The 17,041-nt window shown below is 34.3% G+C and overlaps 4 protein-coding genes across 6 annotated transcripts; 2 read left to right on the top strand and 2 right to left on the bottom strand.

The window, feature by feature from the left end:
* Positions 1–185: 185 nt before the first annotated feature.
* LOC105227902 (F-box/WD repeat-containing protein 4) lies at positions 186–3,260 on the bottom strand. Its single transcript, XM_011207448.4, has 3 exons — positions 2,880–3,260; positions 2,235–2,816; positions 186–2,161 (listed from the first exon to the last, which is right to left on the bottom strand). Exons 1-3 carry the CDS (start codon positions 3,089–3,091, stop codon positions 1,699–1,701), a joined length of 1,257 nt encoding a protein of 418 aa, XP_011205750.3. The 5' UTR covers positions 3,092–3,260; the 3' UTR covers positions 186–1,698.
* Positions 3,261–3,488: 228 nt separating this feature from the next.
* On the top strand, positions 3,489–5,529 carry LOC105227901 (trafficking protein particle complex subunit 12). Of its 2 annotated transcripts, none has more exons than XM_011207445.4 (6): positions 3,489–3,775; positions 3,832–4,088; positions 4,156–4,494; positions 4,553–4,798; positions 4,863–5,038; positions 5,099–5,529. In XM_011207445.4, the coding sequence occupies exons 1-6, from the start codon at positions 3,664–3,666 to the stop codon at positions 5,478–5,480; spliced, it is 1,512 nt and encodes a 503-aa protein (XP_011205747.2). In that variant the 5' UTR covers positions 3,489–3,663; the 3' UTR covers positions 5,481–5,529. The 2 variants fall into 2 exon arrangements, with proteins under 2 accessions (XP_011205747.2, XP_011205746.2); XM_011207444.4 differs by having other exon boundaries at positions 3,522–3,775; positions 3,829–4,088.
* Positions 5,530–6,938: 1,409 nt separating this feature from the next.
* LOC105227900 (E3 ubiquitin-protein ligase mind-bomb) lies at positions 6,939–14,568 on the bottom strand. 2 transcript variants are annotated; one of them, XM_049458152.1, is made up of 9 exons: positions 13,958–14,568; positions 11,993–12,553; positions 11,503–11,919; positions 10,992–11,099; positions 10,785–10,928; positions 9,207–10,718; positions 8,853–9,122; positions 7,819–8,106; positions 6,939–7,751 (listed from the first exon to the last, which is right to left on the bottom strand). In XM_049458152.1, the coding sequence occupies exons 1-9, from the start codon at positions 14,336–14,338 to the stop codon at positions 7,611–7,613; spliced, it is 3,822 nt and encodes a 1,273-aa protein (XP_049314109.1). In that variant the 5' UTR covers positions 14,339–14,568; the 3' UTR covers positions 6,939–7,610. The 2 variants fall into 2 exon arrangements, with proteins under 2 accessions (XP_049314109.1, XP_049314110.1); XM_049458153.1 differs by lacking the exon at positions 13,958–14,568 and adding an exon at positions 12,635–12,899.
* A 345-nt stretch (positions 14,569–14,913) lies between these two features.
* Positions 14,914–16,923, top strand: LOC105227899 (peroxisomal membrane protein PEX14). The gene is made up of 4 exons (XM_011207441.3): positions 14,914–15,261; positions 15,360–15,662; positions 15,724–15,953; positions 16,047–16,923. Exons 1-4 carry the CDS (start codon positions 15,151–15,153, stop codon positions 16,243–16,245), a joined length of 843 nt encoding a protein of 280 aa, XP_011205743.1. The 5' UTR covers positions 14,914–15,150; the 3' UTR covers positions 16,246–16,923.
* Positions 16,924–17,041: the final 118 nt, after the last annotated feature.

Below are 17,041 nucleotides of genomic sequence, written 5' to 3' on the forward strand. Positions count from 1 at the left end.
TGTTGAAGGCACAAGCTTGATAAATTTTTGAATGTTTTTAATAAAATTATTTTATATACAAAAAATGCGGAATTTTGAAACAATTTATTAAATTCATATATTTTTTAAAAATATGGATTATTTTTGGAAGGTGAGGAGAGGTTTATTGTGGTCATTTAACTTTTTTTTTACAAGTTTTTTTTTACAAAATAAAAATAAAAATAAGAGTACATATCGAATACTTTTTTCGTTGTAAAGAAGGTGTTTTTCATATAACTTGCTAAAAAAATAACAATATAAGAAATATGTTTAAAACAAAAATAATAATTTCGGTCGGAAGGTATATTAAGTTTGACACGAAGTATGTAAGAAAGAAACGTCGAAGAGCCGAGCCGAGTCCATTTAGCCATGTCAGACAGGCGGACACTCGGTACACACTCGAACTATTCCCTCAAGTTTTAAAATATCGTTATGAAATTTTGCACACATCCTTTTCTCACCAAGAAGCTGTTCATTTGTCGAAACCGCAGATATTGGTACATCACAGCATATGTATATCTGCCATATGGTTGCAATCAAGTTTTTGTATGGAAAATATTTTCAATTGTTCAAGAAGTTTAGCATGGGTTATTGTTGTTGTTGTAGCGACAGAAAATGTTAAATAACTAATTTCGAGGTGCCGCGCTGACAGTTCTTGATTGTATAAAATCCGTGAACGTTCCGGTTAATTGGACCCGACTGTCGGAGGAACGGATTTATATTTTATTACTGCCCAAGACAATGCTGCAATCTCGGAAGAAGTTGTACAAATCGAGTCACTACAAGTTTTTATAGTAATTTTTTGTTGCATTCGAATATTTTTTGATAACAGTTAATTTTCTTAAAATTAAAAAAAAATTAAAATATTTGAAAAAGTAATTTATCACATAATATGCACAAAAGTACTTCAAATAAGGTTTCAAAATTATTTTGCATTGTAATGACAAAATTCAACGAAAATAAAGTAGTTTAATATGACTTTGAAATTTTGTTTACTGTCGCATTTTTTAAATATGAAATAAATATTTGTATAAAATAAAACGCAGTCTTGAAAATAAATTTGGCAAGTTGTTTGCATTTATTAACATTTGAAAGCATCAATTTATATGTATGTGTATATGTAAGTGCACATTCACTTCTCTTTTTTTATAGACATATTATTTATTTACAAACAATTTTATACACATGTATATATGGTTTAAAATTTTATAACATAAATGAAAAGCTTTTTCAAGGTATACATTTTATGAAGCATTCATAATTTTCCTTTTTGTATTACTGCATATGTATAATAAACAGCAATTATATGTATGGCTAGAGAGCTTGCGCTGATTTAACTTTCAAAGTTTGGCATTGCTTAATTGTTTAACACTACTTATATTTTATTAGCCGCTTATAATTAGAACTAGTTTAACCTCAACATTAACATTTTGTGGCAAAGGACGTATTAATGTTTAATTTTATGTTTATGTTTTATACTTAAAAGATAATAATGAAGGACTGGACGTAAATCAGTCTAATAAAATAACATGGCAAAGAATACTTGACTCAAACAATCATAAAAGTAAATAAGTAATAAAGCGATAAACTAAAAACACAGTTTTTTGTTTCGAAAAAACACGTTTCAATCAATATTTGTATTAAATACAGGTTATAAACGATTAGTTTCAAACATAACTACTATTGCAGTGTACGGAAAGTACGCTTGTCATCGAATATATTACGATAATCCCGGCTTTCTGCACAATCCTCTTTAAAGTCAAATACACGTATATTTTGATCCGTTGCAATAAAGAGATAACGATTATCACAGGCAATGCTATATACAGGCGAACTTTGATTTCTCGCCTTTTTACTGCGTCTTGGGAAGTACAATTGTTGGTATGTATTTGGCATACGTATGTCATATAAATTGACGCGCCTATGATATTTGGCGCCGCAAAGAAGTCCATACAAACCGTCATATTCAACGCAGTAGAATGACGAATCAAAAGGATCTTCGAAAATGGCTTCATCTCGGTTAGAACGACGATCGTACATGCGGCAAGTGGTGTCAAAGTTGCCTGTGAATAACACATTCTCGTCCTTAATAAGTAAGTCATATATGGAAAGCGTGTTTGAGTTTAAGACAGTTTCCTTGCCGCTACAATAAGAAATTATATAAAACATATGTAGATACAAAAAATAATTTTCAAAGTATCATATTTGTAAGTTACCTTTCCACATCGAATTCACGTAAGGCATATCTTTCTATATCGGTATATAAACCGCCATATAGACGTTCGCCGCCTTCAGATAACTTTATAACTTTATATTCCTGCGGCATCTCTGCGAATGGTTCTAAATAAACCAATCCGAGTTCGCTTGTGCGACGCCATAATTTCGCACAAACGTTAGTACTGGTTGCATATATTTCATCTTCGAAATCTACACAGTGTAAATATTCTTTGGCTCGATGCAGCTGTTGTTCATGTACTATACCATCTTCCCAAATATAGCAATTACCCGTAACTCGACCAGCGAATATTGTATCTTGCTTTTTGGCGAAACTTGATATATCTCCACGTGAACCAGTAGATATTTCTTGTAAGCACCTACGTTGCAGTGGCTCGTGTTTAGCACGTCCGTATAGCCGTAAATAGTCTAAGTGGCTAACATATAATATATCCCGTTCCAGAAGTAGTTTAGTAGGAAATATTTGTATATGATTATAATATTCGTACTCCCTATAACGTCCTTGTAACCAGTTACGCGCTATGTGAAAACGACTTACATAGGAAATTGATAAATAGTGTGACCTGCAACAAAAACCGTATATGTAAATAAAAAAAAAATATATGGTAGTATACATTACAATATACCTTTTGTTTATGCGCGTACAATTCCGATGTCCGCACATAAGTGCATCCAGTGTTTTCATGTAGAATATATTTTTGTCGATTACATTTCGTAGATGATGGTGTACACGGCACAAATTTAACAAATCCTCTTCAGAACAGTAACTCAGAATTCGCAGCATGCAATCCAAATTTAAATCAAGTAATTTAGTGGGTACGTTTTGATTATTCTCCATTTTGATATTAATTGTTAATGGTTCAAACTATCAAATTACACATTCGGTATGTAATTCTTTATTGAAATATATAATTTTTGTAAAAAAGGATAAATAAATATAATACTTCGACATGCAAATACTTCGTCTACGTTCATAACATCCTCTCTCGAACAGCTGTTAATTGAGAACAACGATTGAAAGCAAATCGAGTGAATAAATTTATCGATGTTTTCTATTTATTTTGAATAAATAAATTTTTGTTGTACATATGTCATTATTTTTATCTAAAATTTTTAATTTTTATATAGTAATTTAATACATATGTGCTATAAAAATAATTTGAGGGATATCAGTAAATTATTTTTGACATTAATTCCCAAAACTGTTATCGCTAAAGCAATTAACATTTTATGCTATAGTGAATGTGTACGAAATAAGAAGCTGTAAATTGTATCTGTTAATACCCAGCTGATGTTTGTTTGTATTGGAATTAGAAAACGCAATTTTAGTTGATTTATAATTGTGTATTTCCTAAATAATATAATAAAATATTACAATTGAAGTTAATTGAAAGTTGAAATAACATTGAGATGGATTCCAAAAATTCAGCGCAGTCAAATCCCAGCCTGAGTCAATATTTCGCCGACGATCCACCAAGCTTTTTTGATGAATTGGCAAATAGCAGTACACACAAGGATAGTGGTAGGTAATATTAATTCAATAAATTCAAAAGTTAATTTGTGTATTTAAAATAGTAGACAACGCTACCGGGCTGGCACCAGTAGCACCGCCACGTACAAATCAAAAACCACAACCGGCGCCCAGCAATTTGACAGCGAATACTTTTAGTGGTGCTTTTAAAGCTCCGGAATATATAGAAAATGCTCTGGACGGTGAAGACGATCTCAAAGTTTCGGAGTATGTACGAAATTTCTGGGAGCCAGCAACTTGTGAACATGGTGGTATGCGGCCACCATTGCTAACGACACCAGGCATACAGACGCCAAATGATCTGGTTAGAAAGATACAATATTTTTTTGTATATATGTAGCTTATATCTATTTTTATGTATTTTTGAGCAGCCGGACTTAATTGCTGAGGCAGTGTTGAAACATTTAGGTGAAACAGAGTTGTCGCAACGAAATATACTGGGCATAGACAATGTTACACAAGATGAGCGTGGTTTGCGTACATTAATAAGTGCTGGTTGCTACCGTTCGGCTGTAAACCTAACCGGACGTTTGTTGACAATCTATGGTCAAGGTTACGGACGAGCAGGGCAGCCTGCTAAACATTCACCACACTCACTGCAGTTGTGGTTCACCCGTTTGGCACTTTTAGCTAAATTGGGTGAATTCGAGCTACTACAAGCAGAAGCAGAACCATTCGATCAACTCAATCGACCAGATGTCTACTATGAGGTACAGTTATTAATATTACTAAATTTTGCATATTCAATAATTACTTTTCATTTGTTAGTTCTATCCGGAAATGTATAACGGCAAAACAGGTTCAATAGCTTGTTTCTCATTTCGTTTACTACTTGCTGAGTTGCCCATTTATTTGAATAATCCACACTTGGGGTTAGATCGACTCTCAGAACTTTATGTGATATGTAATGAAATACGAAAATATTTCGCTGGACGAGAGCCCAAAGAAGCTGAACAATTTTGGTGGCGCCGAGAGATGCGTGTTCTACATTCCATAGTCAACTGCGCTTTAATAGTAAGTTTACAAGAAAAAAAATGTTGTAATCGAAATAATTTTCCAATTATTAAACTGCTTTTAGATGAAAAAGTTCAATTTGATTGATGACATCATACGCGGCATGATATTAGAAAAGAACGATTTGAGCAAAGAAGAACGTCGAGCATTGTATTCCGCGTGGGGACGCATTTATTTGCAAATTGGTGACATATTTGGCGCTGAACAAAAATTTGCGGAGGCGCGTCGCATGCGCGAAATGTAATTAAATAACGTATTCACAATAAAAAACAAAAAAAAAATTACTTTATACATTTCCAGCAACTCCACAGCCGACTTGCGTGACTTGGTAGACAAAGGTCTAATTACCGTAGCCGAAAATGATTTCCGTGGCGCCTATGCTATTTTCCAAAAGGCCTTACATTTAGAATCCGGCAACACAATGATACTAAACAACATGGGCGTTTGCCTGCTATACGAAGGCAAACTAAAAGAAGCTATTAAACTATTTGAACATGCAATCAATTTGAATCCGCAAAAATCGCTAAATGAGAGCTTACTAGTTAATTTATCCACACTTTATGAATTGGAGTCAAATAATTCAAAGCATAAAAAACTAAATTTACTGCGGCTGATCAATAAATATAAGCCGGATTTAAATATGGATTTAAAGATTTGCTTGAAATTAGAATCTGTAAATTGATATGAAGCATTTGACAATGAAATTCGTGTATTTATATAGATTTAAATTTATAACAGTAAAAAAGACACAGAAGATGAAAAAAGTATTTATGCGGCTTTAAGAATTTTTTTTTTGTAAAAATAAAAATTGCCCTCCATTAAAAAGTAATTATGTCAACGTATTGTATAAATGTGTAATTTATAAGTGAAATAAATATTTACATACTATAAATGAGCAATTTTGTGTTTATTGGATACGGCAGTTAATTTTTAGTTTTCACAAAATCAAGTGGTACCGGCTTCTATGCTAGAGTGCGTTTTGGGTTTACTCCTCTCATTTGTTGAGTCCTTGACCAAATAAAAATTCGAGATGACGTCGACGCGACTGTCGTGAGTGACTTTTTTCAATCCAATAAAATATTTGTTGCCTACATTTAGGCGTTATGTACGTTTTCATATGAAACGAAATGAAGAAAAAAATGTTCGTTGGTTTTACCGAAATTTGTTCGGATATTGTGCCGTTGCCTTGAAAAATTATCCATGCCAAATTTCTTGAAGATATCTTTTCAAATAAAAAAGTTTTTCATACAAGAATCTGAATTTAATCGCACATTTTGTATGGCAGCTATATGCTATAGTAGTCCGATCTAAATAATTTTTTCGGAGCTTGTATCTTTGCCTTAGAAAATTTTCCAAGAAAAATTTCTTGCAGATATCTGGTCACACAAAAAAGTTTTCCATACAAGAACCTGATTTTGATCGCACATTTTGTATGGCAGCTATAAGCTATAGTGGTCCGATCTGAACAATTTGTTCGCAACTTGTACCGTTGCCTAAGAAAATAATTTATACTAAATTACTTAAATACATCTTTTAAAATAAAAAAGTTTTCCATACAAGAACCTGATTTTCTTCGTTTAGTTTGTAATGCAGCTATATGCTATAGTGGTCCGATCTAAATAATTTTTACGGAGCTTGCATCTTTGCCTTAGAAAATAATCCCAGAAAAATTTCTAGCAGATATCTTTTCAAATAAAAAAGTTTTCCATACAAGAACCTGATTTTGATCGCACATTTAGTATGGCAGCTATATGCTATAGTGGTCCGATCTGAACAATTTCTTCGGAGATTGTGGCATTGCCTTCGGCAATAATCCATGCCAAATTTCGTGAAGATATCTTGTCAATTAAAAAAGTTTTTCGTACATAATTCTTGATTTCAACCAAAAAGTGTTGCCTACATTTAGGCGTTTCACACAAAAAATACATAAAAATAGTTATTGTGTTTATTTTTTTATATTTTGCATACGATTTATTCACTACGTCAGTAAATGCGTGTACAAATATTAAGGAAGCAAAGCAATTTGTATCGTATATGGAATAATAAATTCATTACATTTAAAAAATGCGCTTAGTTATTAAAAGCAAAATAAAGGAATGATTCAATTAGTAAAATAAAATAATATTTTGTCAATATAGATATATATATAAGTATATATTTTTTTGCATTTAAATACATATAAGGCATACATACATATTTAATGTATAATTATAAGTAAAAAAAACTAATTATTTCTGGAAGCAGCAAATACTAAGGCAATTGTGTTACACAAAATATACATACAGCTGTTTATGTATAGGAGTGTGTGTGGATTATTAGACGTGTTAAGCGCTATGTAGAAATTAATGACGATTTTAGTAAAAATATATAAAATTCTAATAATGCGAATGGGACGAAGTAAATGATTTTTGAAAAATTATTATAAAATATTAGCTAATTTTGAGTATAAATTGCACAAGGAATTAATATTTTATGTACGTTTTAATACATTTATCCATTATGCATATAAGGTTTATATGAGTAAGAAATACAGACGATTTGCAGCATATAGTATTTGCATATTTGGCGGCAAATACCGAAAATTTCACATATATATATACATAGATACTATATATGTATATAGTACACAGCATCTGCAAATGTAATACAATAGTTGGTAGTAAAAAGTGCAGGGATTACTGAAGTAGCTGAGTAGACGTTTGCTATACTATTTTCGGTGAATTTCGAATAGCAGATAGCAGGTAAAGATACTATATATGTCCATAATAATAATAATGTTGTTATTGTTGTTCGCGTTGGGCAGTATACGCGCTTAGAATAGTAAAATACGTTTCTCCACAGTTTTGCGACAAATCGGGCAGCCATCAATTTGATCGCCGCACATTTGGCAAGTGCCATGACCGCAAAGGAATACCATATTCTTGATGCGATCAAAGCAAACGGGGCACATAGTCTATAATATAAAAAAAGCAAACAAAAATATAAACATGGGCAAAAAATACAGGAAACTATGTACAAACCTGCTCCTTGATATCCTGCAATTGCTGTTTGAGTTTCTGTACATCGTCCATTTGAAAGCTGTTGACATTTGATGGGGCCACCAGTACAGTGGCGGCACCTGCAGCGGCGGCGGTAGCAGCATTGCTAGCCAAAATATTATTTTGACTATTCAGCTGATTGGCGCTGGCGACGGGCGTGCTCATAGCACCGGGCACAGTATTATTCATGGCCACACCGTGACCTGAAGTATTAACGCAATGCATTTCGTTGGATTTGTCGTCGGTTAAGCAGTGAGCGACGCCATGAACCTGTGCGCAATACAAAAAAAGTATATAAAAAATAAAATAGAAACCAATTCAAAAAAATTATAATAGTAAATAAGGAAAAAATTATAAACATAAAGAAAACAAAAAAAGTAAAATAAAAATAAAAGAAAACAATAAAAATAAAAATAAAAAAATAATAAAAACAAAATAACAAAAAATAAATAAAATAAATAAAATAAATAAAATAATGACAAAAAATTAAAACAAAAAATAATATAAAAACAAAAAAATAAAAAATGCAAAAAAAAAATTATAAAAATACAAAAAAAAAATTATAAAAATAAAATAACAATAATACAATTGAAAATAACAAAAAAAAATTAAAAACAAAAAAATAATAATTAAAAAAAAAAAAAATAATAAAAACAAAAATTAATTAATAAGAATAAAAAAAGTGTAGTAATAAAAATAATAATACAAAAATAACAATATAAAAAACCAAAAAAAAAAATAATAATAAAAACAACAAAACAAAACAAAAATACAATAATAAAAATATAATCAAAAAATAATAAAAATAAAATGAAAAATAATAAATAAAAGTATAATAAAAAATAAAAATGAATTAATAATAAAAATAAAAATAATCATAATAAATAAAGAAATAAAAATAATAAAAATAAAATTATAAAAAAATAAAAATAAAACAAATTATAAAATGAAAAATATTACATATTAAGTTATTTTTAATGTAATTTAATTTCCAAACACACAATTAGCGGACTTACCTTCTCGGCAATGCCTGCGCCGCCGCAGCATAAGGAGTAGGGCAGCATTTCTTCGATTTGTGTGCGACAAAGCACGCATTTCTTCATTAGGCCCGAGCAATTTTCGCATGCGACCATGTGACCACATGGACGGAAGAATATGGAGGCACGACGATCGGAGCAGACCAAACATTCGTCGATTTTTTCACGTGATGTGACAGTTTCACGACAAATTAGACACTTTTTAACGCGCGGTGCGCAAGTGTCGCAACAACAAACGTGACCGCATGGCTGTGTATACAAAAAAAATATATAAAAAATTGTTATTATATTTAATATTTTTAATTTAATTAATATAAGAAACACAAAGTTTACCTTGAACACCGTATCACGCTTGGCATCGGAGCAAACAAGACATTCTTCCAGTGGCGCCTGCTTCACCGCATCATTGGCAACATGCAGCGATTGCGACAGATCATTCGCCAAGCTATTTAAGCCACCGCTTGTATTGCTGTTACGCACATCGGCGCCAACACTATTCATACCGGCAGCGCCTACAGTGCCACCTTTCAACACAGTGCCCAATGGCAGATTAGTGGCAACCGTTTGCTGCATACTGGTCGTCATGCCAGCTACACCTACACCACCACTACCTGCAGCAACACCCACAACAGATGCTGGCAGGGAGTTCAAACTGCCAACGCCACCATTAGCGCCGCCAATAACAGCTGGTGTGGCAAGTGCGCGTGCGCGCGCATTTAAGCTGGTGCCAGCGACATTGCCGGGCAATTCGGAATCATCGGTTTTACGTTCATTGTAGCATTTAACGAGCGTTTTGCATAAATTCGGATCGGGACACAAGTCCAGTGGTGTTTGTGATTTACGATTCTTCAAGGTTAAATCAGCGCCATTTGCTGCCAGAAAACAGGCAATCGATGCGGATGCCTTTTTATTATTCGGATTGCGTAGTCCCATCAAAAGCTTGCCAAAACCTTCGACATCTTGCAGCTGTTTCAGCTGCGAGAGTGTATGATGACGCAATGCCTCATGTAACGGTGTATCGCCATCCTTATCGGGAATGTTTAAATTGGCACCTTCCTGCACGAGCAACTTAACGATTTGCACATGCTGGCGCTCCACAGCCAAATGTAAAGCGGTCTGCAAGTTCACATTTTGTCGATCCATATTCGCCTTGCCCATATGCACGAGCAACTCGGCGATTTCAACATGATTATTCAAGGCGGCCAAATGCAATGCCGTATAGCCGTCATCCTTTTTCTCCTCCACAATCCATGGGCGAACCGTTTTAGTTTTAGTAAGTAATATTTTCATAGCGCTCGGATTACCCTTGAGCGCGGCATGGTGTAGTGCATTGAAGCCATTATTGTTGGTCAGCTTAATGTCGGCGCCATAGTCCAGCAAAAGCGAGAGCATCTCATCGTGTTCCTTCGATATGGCATCGTGTAGTGGTGTATCACCCTCCGAATCCTGCAAACTAGCATGACAAGCTAGCAAAAGTAAAGTTTTAACTACATTCAAGTGTCCCTTATTGACAGCAATGTGCAGCGCGGTCTGACGTCGCTTATTGCGTGCATTCAAATCAGCGCCTGCCTTGGAGAGTATCTCAATAACAGCCGGCTCATCGCCGAATGCGGCATGATGCACAGCGCGATCGCCATCTTTATCCTCGATTTCCACATCGACATTGTGACGCAACAAAACTTGTATGACATCTGTGTGTCCGTTTTGACTGGCTGCCTGGAGCGCAGTGTGGCCAGCAAATACGCCATTTACGTCAGGCACGGTGGCCTGTGCGCCAGCAGCAGCGCCGGCCGCAGTGGATGTGGCCGCCTGTACATTGCCGGAAAGATACTCCTCACAGCGTGACTAACAATTTGAAGGGTATATAAGTATATTTTGGTGTAAAATGCGGAAATTTTGAATAGAACTCACTGCATAACCATTAGCGGCGGCTTTAACAAATTCCTCGGTGGCATCACCAGACACGTTCGGTTCGAAAAGTTTCTTTAATATAGCAGACAAACGTTCACCGCTGGAAATAACGGGTACGCAGCTGCCGTCAGCAGAGGCAGAAGCCTGAAATATATTGAAAAAGTAATGATTATTTTCAGTTTGTAAATTTTTTTTATACACACGCACCACTTTAGTAACTGCAAGTGGATTATATGTCCATGAGGTGTTGCCCACTTCCACCTTCAAATCGTTGTCGTGATAAACTTGCTGTACGCGGCCCAATTTTCCAAGTGTCTAAAGTAGTAACAAACAGTTCTGGCATTAATTCGAAAACAATACAAATAATAATCTAATGTGATCACTAGTTTATTATCATAAAAAGTGTCTGAAATATGATTTATGGTTATGATACACACTGATAATATTAAAAATGTGAATGTATGTTTGTATTTATTATTTTTTTAATTATTCTATAAAATTTGAGCACAGTGGCGCTAAGCTGGTAATTAGACGCTAAACTGAGTACAATAACTTTTTCAAGAAGTTTGTAAAAAGGTATGTAATTGTGAAGGGTATGTTAGCTTTGGTCTACAATTTTTCTTGTTTTTATTAAAATTTTTTTTAACGATCAAATTAATAATTTCGGCAGTTTGTCTGACGCTAAACTTAAACTTTAACTTAGTATATGGAAACTCACCAGCTGCATAGCATCTGCCCATTCACCATGACCGCGTTGCAACATTTTAATACTCTCCACATCGGAACATATTTTCACAATATCACCTACTTGGAACTCGGGTGGTGCCGTTGTAGGTGAGGATACTTTTGTCAATACTGCGGGATTGAAAGTCCAGCGATTGCCCGAATTGTAGGCAACAACAATATCGTGATCTTCATCAATACCAACAACTATGCCGGGATTATTGAGACACTCAAACATGCCATCAGTCCAGCCGCCGTGTCCGTGTTGTAACGACTGTACAATTTCCAAATCCAAATCAACGGTGACCTTATCACCAATCTGAAAGCCATGTGGCCCCTTGCCGGGTCCATTTTCACCCAGCAACGGCAAGTGATCGCGGTAAACCGTATTGCCTTTAGCATCATTAACCACCTTGAATAAAAAGTTATAATAATACAATATGTCAGCATACGGTTATATATTGTCATGTCAAGCTCGACAGTACCTTCAAATCAGCCATGCCTTCGAAACCAACACGATACAAATTCTTTGCGCCATTATCCCATACAACATAGGCAGCTGAACGTGGCGATGCTGATGACCAATCTTGTATTTCGTTCACTTTGCCACGACGTAGGACGCCACCATCTTGGTCTTCCCATTGCCAATCGACGCCACGTACTACACGTGCACCCGGAAATATGCCGCGCACCGCTACTTTTTTCGATTTGCGTCTCGGCTCTAACATAATGCGCTCGCCACCTGGAGTGGCGATACGATAGAAGCGATGACGTAAATGATGCTTATCCCCATGATAACAAATCGAACATAAATCATAATTAATACATTCTGCACATTTCCAACGTATACCAAATATTGGCTGCTGACGACAGGTATCGCACATTGTGCCATCATGCTTGATGCCGGTCGGTGCGCTGTCCAATATGCGTAGGTCATATGCACCGGCACACCGGTAATTGGCCGCAGTACCGTTATCCCAAACGACAACAACCTCCTCGGAAGATTCAAAATTGCGTACGGTGCCTACGTGACCTTCGCCACCATCCTGTTTTAAGAAAAAACATTTTTTTTAAGTACTCTGATCTTAAACATGTAGTTACGTATACACGTATTGTCTTTAACATACAGATATAATCACGCGATAGTTGTAATTACGCATTTTGCGGAAAACTGAATAAAAACCACTACCGGATTTCCCTTTTATATGTAAATATATATATATTTAAATTTAAAATCGGTTAGTACAGTGCAAATGCTTAAGTTTTAAAACAGTAAGACAATTCAGCGAATATTCGCGTTGTTGTGCATCTCGCCAACGCCGAAGTCAACTGAAGAGCACTTGGCGTTGGGTGATAGCGAAAATTGAAATGGAAATGAAAATATTGATATTGTCGTATCAACAACAAGCAGCACGTAACTGAATCGCCAATACTACTTATAGAGAGATAATAAAGCTTTACTTCAATGGCGTTGTAAACTAGACATCTTCGCACGCCGGTGATTGTTTTTTTTTTTTTTTGTAGATTGTGGTATTTAAAATATTTACTTTGAGAAGTAGCTTATCAAGTGCTACCGTTATTTATGAAATGTCATTAAAAAAATATTAAATAACATGATGGAAATTTATTTAATATAAAATATTATTTAATATGGAATACGGACTCGTGCGGAATGATAAAGTAAATATTGGATTTTTTATATATTTTAATATACATACATATGTTAAATGTTAACTTAATACACAAATTGTAAATTTCGCCTAAGCTGTTGTGTTTTTTTACTTAAAGGGAAAATTACTAAAATTTTCAAACTGAGATGTGTATTTAATATGCTTAAATGTTATATAAGGCCAAGTGATAATTTGCTGCACAATTTTAGAAAATAAGAAATTGACTAATATTCATATTAATTTGATAATGTGATTGCTCAAACGATTTGTGTAAAGATAAGGTTCTATAAAATCAGTGTAAGTCGCGCTGTAAATCTTGTATGTAAATGTACATATTGGTTGTACAAACTTACTATTTAGATTGATATGCTTACTTTTATTATCTGAACAGTCTAGTTATCAATGATTTTTTTTTTAAATTACATCATTAAAAAAAAAAAGCGCCTTCCATATTAATGAAGTGACCTACAATTTATTGTTCAAAACAAACAAAAATATCTGTCACTGGCGCTACAAACAATGAGTAATTAACAGTCACCTTTAAATGTGAGTCAATAAGCTAATTGTAGTTAATCGATGCATTTAGCCAAATTGATGTATACGAACTGTGGTTTCAGTTATAATTTCTTAGTTGGATGGTGGCAATTTCTTTAAGGCACACAACTCTTATTTCAGCTTTATTGTTTACATTTTATGCATTGTGAAGCGAATATTAAGTAACTTAGTAGTGAGGATTGTAGGATTTCTTATATGAAATTATATTTAAATTGATGGTTATACCTGCTTGCCCCACTTCCAGTCCGGGCCACGTATTACACGTGCACCGACACCCTCCATAGCGAAACGTGCTTGCCGATTAGCATTAGAATTGCCTGTAGCTCCACCTGATGAACCGTTAGCTCCTGCAACACCACCACTTCCGCTAACGCCACCAACATTGCCCGCACCGCCGACGGAACTGCCTGCACCTGCCCCACCCGTAACGCCAGCACCTGTCGTGGCACTAGCTACCGTACCGCCGACCCCTGCACTATTCACTAATCCGGCCGCACCAACAGTGTTTGCATTTCCTACACCACTCGCTCCAATTACACTGGCATTACCATTTGAAGTATTCACTGCAGCCGTCGACTCTTTGCCAGAAGTTGCTGCACAAGCCATATTTTTTCACTTCGTATTTGTGCTTGGCTTTTGGAGTGTTCGTAAGCACCGATTTTAAATTTTTAATCGTGCTTACTATTTCACCTTCAAATATTTTTATAAAAATAAACCTTTTTGTATTTTTTAGAGGCTTAACAAATGTTTAATTGCAGTTTTCTGTAAATTTCTCTTGTGAAATTTTTTGTTGCAGTCCCTTCTATCTACAATCTTCCAACAGTTTTCCCTATATTACTTTTTTATTGGTATTTTCTGCTTTTGACAAATTCATCTGTTTGTATTGTTTTGATTGTTACACAGGGTGCAGTGTATGTATCAGAATTTATATTTTAGCAGGTGTTTGAAATATTAAAAGAGTTTTAATAAAAACTTAAATTTTTAAAGGAAAAAAGGAAAATCAATTTTATTTTATATTAATGAAATTAATAATGTCATTACATATATGTACGTCAATAACTTCTGATTTAGAGCAAATGAAAAATAGGCCCAAAAACTTACAACACTGGTCTCACCTGTTTTGTAAAAAAGTTATTTGTATATTTTCTTTTACATATTCTTTACTTAGCCATTTCCTTCTGTTGCATTTTCTTCATTCAACTAAAATATTACCTACACCAACATCGCCGCGATAAATTTCCAACCCCCTATTCTGTATTTTAGTGTTTCTTTTTTCAAAATTTACTTATCATTCTTGATCTTGAAGAGGCTTTAGACAAAGTAAAGAATCTACTTTATAAAGAGAGCTGATAAGATATATTTAGTACAATAGAGATTGTAGTAAACGTATCTTCAAGATTAAATTGCAAGTCGAAATAATGTCTACCAGCAATACGGACACAGGTGACACCACAATAATAGCATCCACTACAGAGATACAAAATGGGCAACCAGACAAATTCGGGATAGTGACCCCCCGCGAAGCACTTGTAAGTAGACAATCTGTTATATTGGTTCAAAGTTCAATTATATTTGACTTGAATTTGTATGAAACTCGATTTCTTAATAAATATATAATCGTATGTAGATAACAACTGCGGTGAACTTTCTACAAAATGCTAAAGTACGACATACAACACTTATGCAAAAACGACAGTTTCTGCAATCCAAAGGTTTAACCAACGATGAAATAGAGCTTGCATGCCAGCGAGCTGGTATTTTTACAGACGACCCCAATATGTCCACTTTGATTAACATCAGTAACAGCGGTCTGGAACATCAGCAATTAGTTTGGCAGCCACGCCAAAATGCTTATGGGCGCATCAAAGAGGTTTTGCATAATTTAGCGCTTATTAGTGGTGTTGCATACGGATTGTATCTATTTTGGAAAGTAAGTAGCATTTGTAATCGTCTTTTAATATAATATTCTATAGTTAAATCTATAATTACAGAAATATATAGAACCATTTCTTTTTGGCAAGAAAAAGAAGAAACCTGTAGAGGAGGTGCTTGATGATATCGACAAAAAGGTCGATACACGGCTGGATGCTGTAAACACGGAACTTACCAATATCAAGGTACAGTTGCAAGATCAACAGCGTGAACAACGCCAGAATCTCAATCAAGAATTCAACGTATTTCGAAGTGATTTAGAGGCCATAAAAGGATTATTGCTTAATCGGTAAGTTTGAAAAAATTAAAAAAAAAAACTGAAGATTCATGACAAAAATGTGTACAATATTAATTATATAATTATACCTATATTGTTTTTTAGTAAACAGTTTGCTACGCCTATCACTGCCGGCCCACCCTCAATACCTGCTTGGCAGTTGGCTGCCACTTCACATCATCATCACGCTCGACTCTCACAGTTAGACGATAATGAGAAAGTAGATGATGCTGGCTCTGGTTCGGGATCATCCGAAACAGAAGTGGTTACTAAAAACAGTGATTCCAGTTTGGAAATGATGTAGAAGTCTGCATGCTTCTATATATTTTGCTGCAGCTGTTTGCTGCGAAATGCTCATCAGTAATATCAAAGCAAAAGCTGAGGCAGATTAGTTTAAGTAAAAAGCTGCTAACATTAGTCTAAGTTTAACTGCGATAACCAGCATACATATATACCAATAGCCATGAACATATGTGTATTTATGTCATTATATAGCACCGCTGGTGGCGTAAAAAAAACTTTTTTTTTATTTTTGTGTCCGCAGTTATAAATATGTTTATCGCTGCTTTCTGGTTTATCAACACATAGATATTTACTTGAGTAGGCGCTTTTGTTTACAAATATAAGTACGTTACGGTTTTGTATGCAAAGACGAAGTAAGAAATGTTTTATTGCTTATGATAAGAAATATTGAAGAACACATAGGTTAAAAAATCCTAACAAGATGTGAATGCTTTCTATTTTAAATTAACAAAATTTCGGCTAAAAACTTGCACATTCTTTTTTACATTGTAACAATATCATGGAAATTAGCTAATTTAGTGGGTGAAAAAATAGTCATTAGTTTGTATTGGCACGTTATATGTATGCATGTACATATGTATGTACATAGGCATTAGGCATGTGTTCTACTAAGGGTTTTAAGTTGGCTGATGCTTGCAAATAGTTAATAAATATAATATTAAAGCATAAATAAAGTGAATACAGTTTATTTTTTATTTATTTAACATAATTGACGTAAATTATATATGTATACATATGTATATGTCGGCAAATAATGTATCACAATTACAGTTTATCAAAACCAGAAAAAATATTAA

This window comes from Bactrocera dorsalis, chromosome 5, assembly GCF_023373825.1.
Source record: "Bactrocera dorsalis isolate Fly_Bdor chromosome 5, ASM2337382v1, whole genome shotgun sequence".
Classification (NCBI taxonomy): domain Eukaryota; kingdom Metazoa; phylum Arthropoda; class Insecta; order Diptera; family Tephritidae; genus Bactrocera; species Bactrocera dorsalis.

Coding starts and splice junctions, on each gene's coding strand:
- LOC105227902 (XM_011207448.4), bottom strand. CDS start 3,091: ATGGAGAATAATCAAAACGTACCCACTAAATTACTTGATTTAAATTTG. Junction 2,817..2,879: donor TGTACGCGCATAAACAAAAG/GTATATTGTAAT, acceptor TTTTTGTTGCAG/GTCACACTATTTATCAATTT. Junction 2,162..2,234: donor CGTGAATTCGATGTGGAAAG/GTAACTTACAAA, acceptor TTCTTATTGTAG/CGGCAAGGAAACTGTCTTAA.
- LOC105227901 (XM_011207444.4), top strand. CDS start 3,664: ATGGATTCCAAAAATTCAGCGCAGTCAAATCCCAGCCTGAGTCAATAT. Junction 4,089..4,155: donor TACAGACGCCAAATGATCTG/GTTAGAAAGATA, acceptor ATTTTTGAGCAG/CCGGACTTAATTGCTGAGGC. Junction 4,799..4,862: donor TAGTCAACTGCGCTTTAATA/GTAAGTTTACAA, acceptor AACTGCTTTTAG/ATGAAAAAGTTCAATTTGAT.
- LOC105227900 (XM_049458152.1), bottom strand. CDS start 14,338: ATGGCTTGTGCAGCAACTTCTGGCAAAGAGTCGACGGCTGCAGTGAAT. Junction 12,554..13,957: donor ACTGGAAGTGGGGCAAGCAG/GTATAACCATCA, acceptor TTCTTAAAACAG/GATGGTGGCGAAGGTCACGT. Junction 10,719..10,784: donor CCGCCGCTAATGGTTATGCA/GTGAGTTCTATT, acceptor TCAAATTGTTAG/TCACGCTGTGAGGAGTATCT.
- LOC105227899 (XM_011207441.3), top strand. CDS start 15,151: ATGTCTACCAGCAATACGGACACAGGTGACACCACAATAATAGCATCC. Junction 15,262..15,359: donor TGACCCCCCGCGAAGCACTT/GTAAGTAGACAA, acceptor AATCGTATGTAG/ATAACAACTGCGGTGAACTT. Junction 15,663..15,723: donor GATTGTATCTATTTTGGAAA/GTAAGTAGCATT, acceptor CTATAATTACAG/AAATATATAGAACCATTTCT.